General features: G+C 44.6%; 3 protein-coding genes across 3 annotated transcripts in view; 2 read left to right on the top strand and 1 right to left on the bottom strand.

Annotated features, from left to right (window-relative positions):
* LOC122384234 (ras-related protein RABB1b-like) overlaps positions 1 to 16,375 on the bottom strand; it is a 72,181-nt gene that overhangs the window by 35,474 nt on the left and 20,332 nt on the right. The gene's annotated exons all lie outside the window — the stretch shown is intronic.
* On the top strand, positions 3,599 to 4,528 carry LOC122384257 (cuticle protein CP14.6-like). Its single transcript, XM_043371453.1, has 3 exons — positions 3,599 to 3,607; positions 3,915 to 4,039; positions 4,155 to 4,528. Exons 1-3 carry the CDS (start codon positions 3,599 to 3,601, stop codon positions 4,480 to 4,482), a joined length of 462 nt encoding a protein of 153 aa, XP_043227388.1. The 3' UTR covers positions 4,483 to 4,528.
* Positions 8,054 to 9,470, top strand: LOC122384236 (cuticle protein CP14.6-like). Its single transcript, XM_043371407.1, has 3 exons — positions 8,054 to 8,502; positions 8,765 to 8,889; positions 9,006 to 9,470. Exons 1-3 carry the CDS (start codon positions 8,494 to 8,496, stop codon positions 9,331 to 9,333), a joined length of 462 nt encoding a protein of 153 aa, XP_043227342.1. The 5' UTR covers positions 8,054 to 8,493; the 3' UTR covers positions 9,334 to 9,470.

Raw genomic sequence — 16,375 nt, 5'->3', positions numbered from 1 at the left:
GAAAATTACAGCCCTGGGTCACCAAGCACCGGTAAACTCACCAAGTCACGTGCCTTTAGGTTGAATCAGGTCGCATGTCAAGAAAAGGCAAATGATCACACTAGCTGCACAGTGCACAGATAGAACCTCGAAAACATTGAACCATTGGAACTTTCAGCACTTTAAAGGGTGACAGCCGGCAGGATTCATTAACCGCTTATCCGCTATTTGTTTAAATCAGTGAGAGGTCAGGTCACTACCGTCAGTGTTGTGACTTCTGCTATACCAGACTTAAAGAGAAAATTGAACTTTGGCTGGTTCGTCGTCTAATGGCTTAATAATCTACGCCTGACTCTAAAAAATATCGTTTGTTTGGTGTTAACCCGGCACCGCCTGGGCTATTTCCGTACCCACGACAGCCTGGGGAGGGGTCGGATCCGACCCCCCTGTTATCTCGAGAACCAATGGTCGTATCGAGCCCCGCGAGGCGGCGTTCGAAAGTTTTCTACGAGACCTTCCCAACGCACTCTTAAGATTTTAAAATTGAGGTCAACTTTCGGGTCAAGGCCAGGTCAAAGGTCAAATTCTGGGGTTTTGCAAAATGAGGCTTACGGACAGCAGAATCGATAGCTCGTGATCGAAACTCACCAAAAATGAGGTCAATGGCCTAGTGAAGATACCATGTGCGTATAAGGGTCATACTAAGCACGGGGCAAGGTCAGGTCAGGTCACGAAAGGTCACGGTTTTCACTTTCTGCTACGTGGGCATGCGACACATGTTTTATGGCTTATTTTTCACGCCGAATCCGATGGTTATGGTTATATGTACCTAACCCAAAGTCACTGTCCTGGTCATCAGCAAGCATAAAAAATCGTTTATATTATACATCACCAAGAAAAGTCATTTTTCAATGTTTTTATTTTTGACATAAAAATGCACTTTACTAGACGAGCTTTGTCCAAGGAATCTAATTCTGCCATTTGTTTTCACATGCGATGTTCAGGAGTGCCAAACTCACGAAAATGCGTTTGACGTCACCATGCCCTATACATGTTGGAGCTAATTTTTACAATTTGGGGGTCAAAAATCAAGATAGAAAGTTAAAATTTGGGGCATCTTATGTTCTAATATAGCTCTACAACATATATTCCGTTTTTTTTTGAAAATTTTGAAACTTTTGATTTTATTCGCTGTTTTCCAAAAAAAGAGTTTTTGAATTTTTAGGGGTCAAAAACGCACTTTATGGGAAAGCGAGATTGCCATTTTAAAGAACTCATTGAGCTGCGTCTTTTCATGTCTTTAATTTGCAATTTGCTTAAACCCTCGATTTTTGGCGATTTTTCAAACATTTACCATTTATGACGAAAAAAGCCATGTAGTTACATCAATAAAATCGATATATCTCAAAAAGTTTTTGAAAAAAATTTGCTTTAAAATTTGACAAAAGCCGTCAAATTGATGACGGAGAAGGTATACGAAGTTTCAAGTTGATAGCGCAAGCGGTTCGTGAGTTATTCGTGAAAAACGGAGGGGGGATCGGATCCGACCCCCCCCCCCCCCCCGGCGATCGCGGGTTAAGAATAGCATTACGATTAAGTTGTAATAACTAGAATCTAAATTCTGCTTTATGTAGAAACGGCATTGCGCGATCGGAGGGTATAGAGGGCAGGGTCAACGCAACAAGCTTCGCTTAGCGGGGGCTCTGTCCTTGTGAATCCTTCCAATCAAAAGGTTCGGACTCGATTTATTTAAAAACAAAATGTTACCCGAGATCAAATAAATCATTAAGGTCGAGTGAGTGTCACAAAAGATCACCAAGAGCTTACCAACAATGCCGCTAAAAAAAGACACGTTTGGGCGATAATAACATGTTAGATACTCTCATCACAATAATCTGGATCGAATAATAGGTATGAACAATTTATAATCCAATTTATCTTCCTTTAATTAAAGTTATGCTTGCCTCTAATGGGAATAGCTAATTATGCCAGCCATCATTAAGCACGCAAAGCACGGCTTGCCGATACCTTTATCGCACTCATGCGTGCGTCCCACCGTCATCTGAAACGTGGAAGTGCTGCACTGTTGCAGTGTTCGTAGCTACCTAACGACCACAATTTCCTTCCATGTGGCCGACTGTCCACACCTTGGTCCACATGACCCCCCCCCCCCATATCTCCGTCTCGTCACTGGCCTCCAGTGTCCTACTAGGTGTGAGTCAACCCCAATTAGATAATTTGGCCACAGCACACAGTATAACGTTGATCAAACACGACACTGCTATCTGTTACCGTCGGGCTGGTTACCCCACAGCCCGCCTCGTTACGCCATGGCCCCTGTCCAGGTGGGCCCCTGAGGTCGCCGGGCTGTCACATTGCGCTGGGGGCGGGAGGACCGGCCGACGAACCTTGGCCAGGACAGTCTGCTAATGTGTGGTCACCGACCGGGCTGTGGCGGTTACCGGGACGGGCAGGTCGGACAGGACATGGCATGGCAACAGGGCAGGGTAGAGCATGGCGTGGAATACCGATGTTGAACGATATGGACGGCGGCATAGGTCAATCAGCAAGCCAAACGGCGTATGCACTAGCAATCATAAAGACACTGCTTTTATCGGCTAATCAAACTGTCTGATGACCCGCTAAAACGACATATTAGGAAATTATATTAGACTAGCCGTTTTCACGACGGCCATCTGGTGCACATTTGGTGCAGATTAGGTGCAGATTTGGTCAAATTAGGTTCAGTGTGTCTCTTAGTAGCTGTCAGCTAGTGAAATAAATTCATGAAATGATATTTGGTGTAAAAGAGATTAGGTGCAGATTCGACTCAAATGGTGCACTCGCCGGATAGCCCGTCGTGTCTACTATAACGGGCTAATACTCGTATAGTTAGATTCAGGTCGAGTGTCTTTTTTCGGAGAGACGTCAAAGGTGAAGCATACAACCCGCCAATACCTTTTGTAAGAGATCGATGAGTCAAGGTTTTCAAGCCTTCAAAATGCCAGTATCCTGTGCTAAATTACTTCATTACTGACCCTACTTAGTATTGGAAACAATTGGCAAGCGATCCAATTTTCGTGATCCGTTCAGCGCCAATCAGTCCAGGTCAAATTTCAATGCGGAAATCATTTTCCATCATAACATCTGAACATAAAATGTAGCAATCAATATCCTTGCTTGTTGCTATTTTGTTGCAATGTTCACTTCATAGCGAGCACTTTTCGAAACTTTTCGATCAAAATCAGCACAGCTTTCTTTTCAAACATTGATCAGAAACGACTACAACACACGCTCCTCCCGTCTAATAAGGGATGAAACGGCAAACATTCGGTTGCACTTGCATCAGATATCTTAGGAATTACACACCTGAGAGCCAGTGCTCCTGCAGCATGCGTAACTACCAGCTGCTAATAACGTCACTTCATTGGTGAAATGTTTAACGGTCCATAGGTCTAATTTCCATTCCATTCCCGCCTGTCCGCTATGAGCGCGACACTGACCTCGCCGGTGCACGCGTCTCGGCGCGGGTCTCCACCACCGGCTGATGGCCGTATAAGAAGGTGAGGTGACCCCCGGACAGCATCAGTCACAGCGGACAGTCGTCACAGGCACAACAATGAAGCTGGTGAGAACAGGGAAGGGTGAGAAGAAAAGGCGCACAGCGTGAACACTATCGTGAAGCCCGTCCAGTGAACAGGAAGAGTGAACTTTCGTGAACACTGAACAGGATGTTCGGTGTTAATACCTAAGTGTTAATAGGTGTTAAGACGTAAAAAGTAATGTTACAGATATAGATTGAATAACATATCTTCAACAGATGTGCTCAATGCTATTGACAAACCCATAAAGGATGACTTTTCGTCACCTTAGCGAAAGAACGATTTGTCTGTATGATATAATGAAACTTGATTTAGACATTTCCCGCCTTTCAGTTCATTTTCACCGTCGTCCTGGCCGTGGCCGCCGCCGCCCCGTCGGAGCTCTCCTACGAAGAGGACATCGTCGAAATTCTCCGACAGAACATCGACCACAACGACGACCACTCCTACCAACACTCGTGAGTTATCATGGAGTTTAAGAGCAACACATTAATTAACCATTATGTGCTACCTGATTATCAAATTTACCCTGAAAATAGCATCAAGCTAATCGTGTTTTCGTTGTGTTTTCAGTTTTGAGAGCGAGAACGGCATCTCTGTGTCGGAGTCTGGCCAGCCGGAGGATGACGACAGCTACAGCGTGTCGGGCCAGTTCAGCTACACGGCCCCCGACGGCGTCACCTACACGGTGGTGTACTCGGCCGGCGAGCAGGGCTTCCAGGCGCAGGGCGACCACCTGCCCACCCCGGTGCCCACCCAGTACCCCACGCCGGAGGTGGCCGACGACGAGGAAGAGGAGGGAGAGCAGGAGGAGGAGGAGGAGGGAGAGGAGGAGAGTGCTGCTGCTGGGGAGCCCGTCTACGAGAGGGTCATCGTCGGCTACAGGCCACGGTACAACTAGACTATCAAATGTTCATATTCCTTTCACGGGTACTGCGCGTCATATGTCTTAGTTGCGCCGATTTTGACGGCGTTTGTGTATAATATTTATGTGTATCAAGTGTGTTCATATGTGTAATAGTATTGTTTTAATAAATTTGTATGCCGAAGCTAGAGTGCGGTGATCAGTAAATGCCTTGGTTAATATTAGGCTGTTCCGCGCGTCAATAACAGACGCCGAATAGGGATAAAGTTCCCACTGAAAAACACATATGTTCAAGCGTTCAGTGGTTCAGACAGAGATATTTATCTCACACGAAAAGTAGGGATCCGTTCGGATGCTCGTCTGAAATTCAAAACAGATATCTAAAAATGCGTTTTTGTGAAGGACACATCACCATGATAACTCGACGTTTAACAATCCATTGCTAGTAAAAGGATAGCTAGTTGGGACAGCATGCAGCCTCACCGGGACAATGTCATTATGCAACCGATATTCTTCCAAATATATATTTACGATTTTGTGTGAATACAAAACACATCCAACGTAGCCGACCAATCAAAATTACCCGCCCTTATTCTTGATATTCTTGTTATTTCAGTCTAGATAATCATGGCTTCATAACGTGACTTCCAAGGGACAATTCATTCAGAATCACGAAGAACGTGGAATACGAGGAATATTCAGGATCTAACCTCCAAAATTATTTTGCCCTATACCAAGGAATCACTGCATTGAATAGAGTTCAATAAAATTCACTAAAGGGTGATAAAACTAAGAAAGAACGGATTCAAAGCGCAACCACCATCGATGCTCCTGAACTATGTTGGCACCAAGGAACTTGGTTCAACCAAGGCTTCAACATATCCGAAAACATTTTTTCACAACTTTTCGGCCATATTTTCTCCACATTGTGCATTTGCAGTGAACACATCACATCCATAGCGATTCAGGCGCTTCAATCCCGTTGATTTTAACGTTTACCGGATCATACATTTGATTCATGAGTGTAACAAAAAAGATTAGGCCGACGATATCTACTTCAAAGATTTATGTAGAACTTTTTTCATGAATGAAAATAACTATACGGTGAAATGAAAATTCACCAATGACTTTAATTAGCAAAAAAAAGCTTAGGAATCTTGCCAACCATTCCTTATAAGTACCTGGGCTAGGAATTCAACGGTTTGAGAGGTCGAACTACCTCACTGCAAGGAAATAATCATCGATGCCCGCAGACTCAACCTTCGACGCCGGTTATTTGTCTTCTGCCTGTCTAAAGCTGGCCTATAGAAGGTATCCGTCGGGCTGGCAACCAGTGACTTTCAGCTATAGGACCACGTCCATTGTCCATGGCAGAGCCATAGGCGGATCCAGAAAGGCGGTCTCAAACGCTGCAGGAGCATACCATAAAAAGTTATCCCAAAATCTAAAAGCTTCTCGGATGTCGATTCCTTACGCACTGCTCAGACTTAAAAACAAACCTTTCTTGTAAAAAAATAACATTTTTGAAGCTCTCTTCTCAAGAAAAACGACAACTTTCCTCGATTTCTGGCGCTGCGGGAGGCATTTGCCCCCCCCCCCCCCTGCATCCGCCAGTGGACAGAGCTAACACACATTCGTAAAAAAGATGATAACGTCATCGTTCAGCTGAAAAAAAAAATTGGAAAGTGTGGGGTAAGATGGCGGTTACTCTGCGACAGTCAGCCTGACCGATTGACGCTTATTAAACCTCTACGATTTATATCATCACACACGGCATCAGTCTTACATCTTTTAACACTTAGGAAGATAACCCTACACAAAGCGGCCAGAAATCGGCTCGTTTTCGAAACAATGACCTTGCGCGCGAGATGAGTGGCGCAAGCGGTTCCATGCGTCTGCGACCGTACCGGGCGGCCGGACGGTGTGGCCTCTGCCGGTTCGTTACCTCGATTCCAGTCGGACCGTGACATTGTCACTGGGGTGTGGACAGAGGATGGGGAGGGGTCAGAGGTGCGCAGAGATACGAAATGCTCGATAATTCGAAAATTTTCGAAAATCGAGCAGGAAAACCTCCACGATTGTACCTATGTCGGCCGTCGAATGGTTAAAATACAAATCATTGACAATAATTAATCAAAACAGGTAGGTTTACAATAAGGTAGAAAGTGCAAATAAATCCAGTTCTAACCCGCGCCCCGTAGGGGGGCCGAAACGCCCCCCCCCCCTGTCCTTTTCCGTCGATATCTCCTAAACGGCTGCAGATATCGCCACCAAACTTTCAGGACCCCTCCGGGAATCAATTTTACACATTTAGACCGAAAATTTTTCCAGAGGCTATGATAGGTTAGCCACAAATGACGTCAGAATGACGTCATGTTCTGCCATTTTCGACCGAAAAAAGAGCGTCGCGAGAAGAGCTGTCAGGCCTACAGCTTTGAAGATACAAAAAATGATCAAGACATATAAGGTGTAGAATTGACAGGGCTACAAAACTGCTATATGGGATTTTTGAAGTTTTTGTATTTTGACCCACAAAAATAAAAAAGTAATTTTTTAGATATATTAGCCAAAAATCCAAAAATTTTTTGAGTTTCGAAAAAAACCGGAACATATATGATAGTACTTACCGTCTTCTACATACATACCAAATTTCAGATCGATATCTTTTTTTTGTTGGCCAAGTTATAGCGAAAAAACTATTCAAAAATGGTGACGTCAAATTTTCAAACTCAATTTTTGGCAATTCTAGTCTAGAGCACGTACGGCAAAGAAATACCACCATTAGACTCCCCGTGACGAGCTGCATCGATTCGATACCCATTTTATGCAAAAATATCAACTTTGAAATTTGACCTGACCTTGACTCACCTGGTTGACTCACCTGGTTGGGTTCCTCGTCACTACTGTAGAGTCAGTCATGGGCGAGAATAGGCGAGTGTAGGAAAGGACATAGGAACCCCTTCGAAGAGACGCGCCAGACCGAGAAGTAGGTATGGCAGTGCGTCAAGCCAGTGGTATCGCCTGGGCAAGTGCGTCTTCCAGTGAATTGAGCAGAGTGAATATACAACCTTGACGAGACCTTCACCAGAACGTAACCTAAACTGGCCCCAAAGGCTACCTGACCTACATAATCGCATTTTTTCATGTAAAATGGACCATAAAACATGTATCACACGACACTTTCATATTGTGACCCCCCAGTGACCTGACCTCTGTGACCTGACCTGGTATCAGTGACCTCAGATAGCAAAGTATGTGTTTTACGAACAATGTACCATCGATGGTTTTCAATAACTTACCAATTTACTCGATTTCACAACACATTTCTTGAAATGCTTGTGAACGGTGAAAATCCGACCTTTGACCTGACCTGTGACGTCATCGGTTTGACCTAGGTCAATGAAATTTGGTCGCAAGGTAGTTCCGTGGTAGGGCTATCCAAAGCCGTTTGAATTTTGAAAATCGGCCGGTAAATTTCCGAGATCTTAAGGGCCGAAACGCCCCCCCCCCCCCCTACGGGTGGTAGGGTCCGCCGATAGCCCTACGGGGCGCGGGTTAAAGCTCTTCATGTCGCAGGTTAAAAAAATGAAGAATTTCAAATATGTATGTACCTTTGAAAACTTATTTAAAATAAACACGAAACTGACAAAAAAAAAAAAACTCGTCCGATACAAGTTCTCGGCATATGTCAAATTCACCTCCGACACAACACACATAACTAGCCAAACGAACAGTCTAGTAAGTATTGGTTAGGTATGTACATGAAAGCAGTTATATTTTGTTGACAGAAGTTTTAAATTACTCGAAGTACCTAGATTACTTCTCAACGATAAAGAAGAATTATAGCACAAGTCACCCTTCACTCCAAGTCTGAACTGAGGAAAAGAATCATCCCAAACCGCACGACCCCAGCCATGTCACCTTGAGAGTGCACCTCTGTCCCCTGCGTACGGTGCCGACGAACCGATGTGGTAACGAGAGGTATAAAAGGAGCGCGGAGACCGGGACCAGTATCAGTTCACCACTGCCTACTTCCAAGACGCCAACATGAAGCTCGTGAGTATTTAATAGTCAACATAGGGCAGCTGAGAGAAATGGAAAAATAAAAAAGAGACTCAAAATCAAAGCTGATTTATGAAAACCAAGAAAAATGAGCCTTTTCCGACACTTTTGTTTTTCATTGATATCAAAAGCGTAGAAAGATCCGTCCATGGTTCAAGAAGACCAATGCTGATAATATCAATCATGTGGGCTTTCAGTGCTCAATGCTCGTGCACGTAGTAGTCAGTATAAAACAGCTTTCTTTTCGTTATTTCAGTTCATTTTCGCCGTCGTCCTGGCCGTGGCCGCCGCCGCCCCGTCGGAGCTCTCCTACGAAGAGGACATCGTCGAGATTCTCCGACAGAACATCGACCACAACGACGACCACTCCTATCAACATTCGTAAGTTATCACGGAGTTTAAGAGCAACACATTAATTAACCATTATGTGCTACCTGATTATTAAACTTTACTTTTAAAATATCATCAATCTAATCGTGTTTTCGTTGTGTTTTTAGTTTCGAGAGCGAGAACGGCATCTCTGTGTCGGAGTCTGGCCAGCCGGAGGATGACGACAGCTACAGCGTGTCGGGCCAGTTCAGCTACACGGCCCCCGACGGCGTCACCTACACGGTGGTGTACTCGGCCGGCGAGCAGGGCTTCCAGGCGCAGGGCGACCACCTGCCCACCCCGGTGCCCACCCAGTACCCCACGCCGGAGGTGGCCGACGACGAGGAAGAGGAGGGAGAGCAGGAGGAGGAGGAGGAGGGAGAGGAGGAGAGTGCTGCTGCTGGGGAGCCCGTCTACGAGAGGGTCATCGTAGGCTACAGGCCACGGTACAACTAAACTATTCATTGTCCTTTGCAAGGCTTCTGCGAGTCAGTTTTATTTGAACGCCGAATTTTTATGCGTTCGATGGTCATGTTCATGTGTATTGTGTAAAATGTACTGATTGTTAAGCAATAATACAGTTTGTCACGTAATCCGATTTTAATCACCTCCTTAATTTAGCCATATTGCCATTAGTAGAGTTGCCAGCGACCTGTAAAATTTGCACAACGCGGCTGAAATATGGCCCCGGAAAAAAGCCAATCTTGCAGGGGAAAGAGGCAAAAATACAGTACCTAAGGTCCCTCCAATGTCCAATCCAATGTCCAATCCAATGTCTGTCAAGACAAGCAGCATTAAGCAATTTACGGAGATCGACTAAAAACTGGTTAGTCATACAAAACACCAGTGTGCAGCAAGTCTGTAACCGAAACAATTTGGCAGTGCCCCAACCGTTGACTTTCAGAGGTCAAAGTGGCTGAAATGAAGCTAGCGCACACATTGCTCCAACAGACGGTAAATAACTTTTGAAAATACCTATCTCCAATTTTAGTGTTTTCTGAACCAAAATTTTGCGAGGAATGCGATTGTGTGGTCCCTGAAATCTGAAAATTTTCCATTTAGGAGATAGCACCTATTTTTTGAAAAGTAAATATTCGTCATGCACAAAAGTCAAATAAATTGAAAATATAATGAGTGAATATTTATACTAACACTAGAATGTATCGAACATGAATTAGTGATATATTTTAGCTGAGATGATACTATATCTGCTCATACATGTACATGAATTAGTAGGGGAGAGTGGGGCACATTCGTGCATGGGGCACATTCGTTTTCAGCAGTTATGGGAACACGAGTGACTGCACGAGCTCAAGGTAAATTATGGAAATATGTCTATCATTGCCGCCCTTCGTTCACCGTAGAAGACAACACTGTACATGCTGTCATGCTTGATAAAAACGCAAATTTGTAATATTCGTGAGCTTTCCAAACTTTTCTCATATCATCCATTTTCGTGATCCTGACTCGGAAATGTGGTTCAGCTTTTCAAAATTGGGGGTGAAGAAGCCCACTCTATTCACGGAACTGCTGCAAACTTGTTTGTTGAAAAAGTGTCATTTTTTCAAAAAGAAATTTTGAAATATATTACTAATAACGTTGTGGGGCAGGTTCGTGTACGCACTGCCTGGGGGCACATTCGTGCATATTTTTTTTTTTTAGTTTTTGCGATTTATGACTTTATCTGTAGTAGGTTTCTCTAATGACGCTCGCCTGACTCAGTCTCGACTGCTTGCGACGTCGTGACGAGCAATTCACGCGAACTTGGCGAGGTCACGGAGGCCGGCAGTTGGCACATTCTTGTTGGCCAGCCCATTCTTTCTACATTTGTTGTGCAATGCATTCTTGTCGAAAGGAATCAAGTGAAATGACCCCCTGCCAATTTCCTTTGGTAAATTTCTGGTAATGCCCGGTAATTTCTCGAATTTTGCCGGGTGAACGGAAGTGCCCCATCTCTTGAACGAATGTGCCCCATAGGTGGGGCAGTTTCGTGCAAATGTTCAGAGTTAATAAAAGTCATTTTTTCTAATGGAAGCAATAATTTTATAGGATAACTTTTAAAGAGGAAAACTATCTGCAATAGTTCCTTTCCATACTACAATCAACAATTTTGCCATTGCACTAACCAAAGAACAGATATATGGGTTTATCCATTTTTTGCACGAATGTGCCCCACTCTCCCCTACATTAACCCTCGTCGGCCGAGAAGGGGTGGGGCGGATGCCGCCTCATAGGGGTTTTTCGCGATAGCTCAAAACACGCTGAGGGAAAACAGCTGAAACTTGGCATACCTAATATTTTATTCAAGCTGGATCTTTTGACACCAACTGCGTTTTCAGGTCAGGTCAGGTCACTGACCTATGACGTCATAAATGAACCTCTGCACGGTCCTCAGAAGTTGCAACTTTGCAACGCCCTCAGTGCCAGAGGAACTTTCACAGGAAGATGAAACTTACAGGACGTAGTACCTATGCTTTAGAGGTCTCACAAATTGTATATCTCAGATTTTTCCCAGATGTCACATGAGGTCAGTTCGGTCACGTGACCTCACCATAATAAGTCAATGGAGGGAAATATGAAAACTGTTATTTTGACGCCGGAAATTGTCTAAAAACTGTCCCAAGCACATGAAATCGTGGTTTCATGCACTCTTTGTAAGGTCCGATCATGAAACCACGATTTCATGTGCTTGGGATAGTTTTAGATCATTTCCGGCGCCAAAATAACAGTTTCAATATTTCCCCCATTGACTTATAATGGTGAGGTCACGTGACCGACCTGACCTCATGTGACATTTAGGTTAAATCCGAGATAAACAAGTTGTGAGACCTCAGAAGGATACTACGTCCTGCAACTTTCATCTTCCTGTGAAAGTTCCTCTGGCACTGAGGGCGTTGCAAAGTTGCAACATCTGAGGACTTCGCAGAGGTTTATTTATGACGTCATCGGTCATAGGTCAGTGACCTGACCTGACCTGAAAACGCAGTTGAGGTCAAAAGATCCAGTTTGAATAAAAGATTAGGTATACCAAGTTTCAGCCGTCTACCCTAAGCGAGTTTTAAGCTATCGCGAAAATCCCTATGAGGCGGCACCCGCCCCACCCCTTCTCGGCCGACGAGGGTTAATGTACTAGTTCATGTACATGTATGCGCAGATATAGTATCATCTCAGCTAAACTAAAATATATCTCTAATTCATGTTCGACACATTCTAGTGTTGTTACAAAAATTAACTCATTATATTTTCAATTTATTTGACTATTATGCCTGACGAATATTTATTTTTCAAAAAATAGGTGCTATCTCCAAAATGGAAATTTTTCGGATTTCGGGGACCACACCATCGGATTCCTTGCAAAATTTTGGTCCAGAAAACACTAAAATTGGAGATAGGTATTTTCAAAAGTTATTTACCGTCTTTTGGGGCAATGTGCGCAGCGGCCGAGTGCCGATACGCGTGTGCATTCCACCAAGTAAAGCTCCTACATAAACTGACATCAACCAACCGTTCAAACCCCACATTCCAAATTGATAACCATTTGACATTGCACAGTGGCCCTTTTTCAGAATTAGCACGCATTAATTCCCACATTACCTGAAAGTGGTGCAAGACATCACCACGTGATCAAGGAAGCATTCCCTGCCAATGCAAAGAGAAGAAAAGAAACAAACTGCCCAAGGAGATTCGGCCCAACAGCGACAGGCCGCTCGGCCCAAGATTTGGCGCACGTTCGCACGGCTCGCCCGCCGGCCCAGGCCGCTCCGAACGCGAGTGTGGCGATCCCGCCAGCCGACCGCGTTGCACTTGCACTGACCGCCAGGACGCCCCAGGGCGTCACGTGACCGCATCTACAGCTGTTGCCAGCCACCGTTAGTCGGCCCCGGCCGGGCAGCAAGTAAGGTCAGCGCGACGCGAACAATACAAACACATAGGCGCTTTTGACGTTAGATCTTAAAGGTAGTGTGCCACCTTTGAAAGATTTCCCATTTTATTTTTCCTAGGATAAGAAGCTTCTGTTTTTACCTAATATCGCAAAAAAAATCACAAATGGGCCTGGAATAGTGCCTTTTTCGCCTAAAAGTTTTTCGGTTTTTAGATATGTATAACAACTGTAGTGGGCTCACCTGCAAACAGGCGTCGGGCAACAATCGCGAATGCGGCGCACTTGTGACAATAAGCAAAGGTCATTATAGTGTTACGACCATACGACGTACGGGAATGAGTTATCAGCTGTCTAATCGTAGACAACACAATGTCGAGCCTTAAACTGTAAGACCGTATTGTATTGTTTCTTTTATTTGGCTGTCGAACATTATTTATGGTTTGAAATATGATTTTATGTAAAATAATTGATATGAAAAAGCCGTCTTATAAGTTATGACCCCATTTCACCACACGCAAGTGGCAGAAATGACAATGATCAGCTGACGCATTTTTCTTGGCCGAAGTCAGAGCGCGCGGCCCGACGCACCACGCGTATTTGGAAATTCCGACCTCGACGAGCATCAGAAGCCACCTAACAGGCGTGTTCTAAACCGCAGGAGATGATGATGAACGGGTTTATCGAAACTTGATTGGATGAGCATATCGGTAATAGCGATTTCAGTGTGTGCATTTATTGTTCATAGTGGTGTGAAATGTGGTTGGGGTACGACCGACAACCCGTCGGGGCGAATTTCGCACTGGGGTACTCAAAATTTGAAGAATTTAAGACGTTTCCATGAGTTTTGAAAATATGGATAAGTTCTAAAAATCCGGTTCTCCTTATCTGGGCCATTAACTCCATACGGTCCAAGAAAGCTGGCACACTACCTTTAAGCCGACCACGGGACTTGTGCGGCTTGGACATCAAACGCGACAAGAAATCGGACAGTTTTTCTTGGGCACAGCGTTATGCCTATATGACATTTCAATTAGCATATCTTATGGCAAAAGTCAAGCCACATTTAGGCGCACACCAGGTGACACCAGCTTCGAGCCAGGTCAATGAGCTTAGTCGTATCGAACAGGAGCCACAGCCGCTCGCGGACTGAACTGGCTCACGTTATCCACCGTAGAAGCAAAATGGCGCAAAATGGCGCGATGCCCTTTGGTGGACAAGGTCAGAAGAGATCGGCGATTCGAACGATGTATGATACGACATGTCCTAGAGTGTGCTACTTAACCCGCGCCCTGGTGGGGTCTGTTTATAACGCGACCTGGTGGGGGGGGGGGGCTATTTTTTGCCCCCCTCGTATCTCCGAAACTACTGGACGGATCCGAAAAATTCAAACGGCGTTCGAAAGGCCTGTCAAATTTGTCGAAGGAAACCAAATTTTATTGACCTCGGGGTCACCGATGACGTCACAGGTCAGGTCAAAGATGAAATGTTTCACCGTTCACGGGTCTTCTAGGGAATGCGCTATAACACCGAGGAAAACGCATTTTGTCGGGAATCAACGATAGGGCGTCAGTTGCCTAGTAGATATGTTGCTGTTAGAGGTCACTGGTCATACCAGGTCAGGTCACAGATCAGGTCACCAAAGGTCACCAAGGGTCACCACATGAACCCAACTTTACTAAGGTTATGCGATGCATGTTTTGTGGCCAGTTTTTCATTTCCAACTCAATGGTGTTGGTTATAAGACCATCAGGTACGGTTTAGGTCACTTTCTGGTGGAGGTCAGGTCAAGGTCAGGTTAAAAAAGGTCAAATTTCAAAGTTGATATTTTTGCATAAAATGGGTATTGATTCGATGCAGCTCGTCACGGGGAGTCTAATGGTAGTCTTTGTTTTGCGCTACGAGGTCTAGAATTGCTGAAAATTGAGTTTGAAAATTTGACGTCATCAATTTTGAACAGTTTTTTCGCTATAACTTGGCCAAAAAAAGAGGTATCGATCTCAAATTTGGTATGTAGATAGAAGGCGGTAAGGACTATCACATATATTCCGGTTTTTTCGAAATTCAAAAAACTTTTTGGATTTTTTGGCTATTATATTCAAAAAATCTATTTTTTGATTTTTGGGGGTCAAAATCCAAAAATTTCAAAAATCCGAGATAGCAGTTTTGTAGCCCTGTCCATTCTACAGCTTTTATGTCTGCATCATTTTTCTGTATTTGCAAAGCTATAGGCCTGACAGCTCTTCTCGCGAAACCCTTTTTTGGGTCGAAAACGGCAGAACATGACGTCACTCTGACGTCATTTCCGGCCAACCTATCACAGCCTTTGGAAAAAAATTTTGGTCACAATGTGTAAAATTGATGTCCGGGAGGGTACTGAAAGTTTGGTGACGATCGGCGCAGTGGTTCTGGAGATATATCGAAAAGTCTGGAGGGGGGGGGGCAAAAAATAGCCCCCCCCCCCACCAGGTCGCGGGTTAACATAAAGCTTCATATGTATGCCGTCATCTCCAGTTAATAATTGTCCTGTTATTGTGTCCACAATATTCGGCAAAAGTGGTCTATTTAAGTTTATACAATGAAAATAATGGTTTCTAGGGCTTCTACGTAAACTCAGCTTCACAGCCATGCCACTAATTTTTAATATTTTCTCATCGAAAGTCTTACAAATTGATGTTCATCTCACCCTACTTTTTGGGGTCCGCCGGTGGTGTCCGTGCGCCTCTCGACAAACTTCGATTTTGCGGTCAGTTTTACCAAAGGTAATTATTTTTTAGGAGGTAAAAATGGCACCATCGGATAGTTTGGAATGTTTTGCACACGATAAGACTGCTTTTTACTCAAAAGTAGAGAAAAAATATTTTGAATTTATGCGTGCTAATTCTGAAAAAGGGCCACTGTGCATTGGTCAAAGTCACACAATACCTTAGCCTCAAGGTGACGTCTGTCCACGAACATCTTGCGGGGGCAGTTACCTACTACAGCACAATGCAGGGCAGTCAGCATACACTCGTATATGCACTGCAACTCCTGCAACTCGCAATTTTAGCTACGCAATTTTGGAACGATCGAGATCTGTTGGCCCAGTGAATTATGAGTGTGACCCTCTTAAGACCTTTCAGCGACGCTTGACCTTAACAGGTCGAACTGATATAGGGAAGGTAAGGCACGGCCGAACATAAGTCCGTTTCCGTGTCATCTTTAGCTCTTGCTAGGTGCTGGTGGTAGGTTATGGTGGACTAAAATCTGTTGTGGAAATTTCGGGACCGTCCTTAACCTCCGTTGACCGGGTCAAAAGGGCATAGTTCCCAATGATCGGGAGAAAACTGCCTACGCAAAAGCTGAGGTGCATAGCGCATGCGAGTACCATTTCCGTCTGAAGTGTCCCTAGTAGAGTCCCCTAGTCGGTCGGCTGAATTAGGGCTAAAAATTGAGCTACGGACGGCCTCGACCCATATGAAGCATGAAGGTATCAACGTTTATTTCATAAGCATTGATTAATATGTAACCGCGTGCCACTCAAAAACACGCCGGACAAGTGGTTCGGCAGGTGACCGCACACGAACCAATCTGGCTAGCTGCTGCCAAGTTGGGGTCAGCCGGCTCTGTAAGAATCTT

Source organism: Amphibalanus amphitrite, unplaced genomic scaffold (genome assembly GCF_019059575.1).
Source record: "Amphibalanus amphitrite isolate SeventyFive unplaced genomic scaffold, NRLGWU_Aamphi_draft 000184F_arrow, whole genome shotgun sequence".
NCBI classification, from domain to species: domain Eukaryota; kingdom Metazoa; phylum Arthropoda; class Thecostraca; order Balanomorpha; family Balanidae; genus Amphibalanus; species Amphibalanus amphitrite.
Note: the sequence above shows the minus strand (reverse complement) of the source record. Positions and strands in the feature narration are given on the sequence as shown.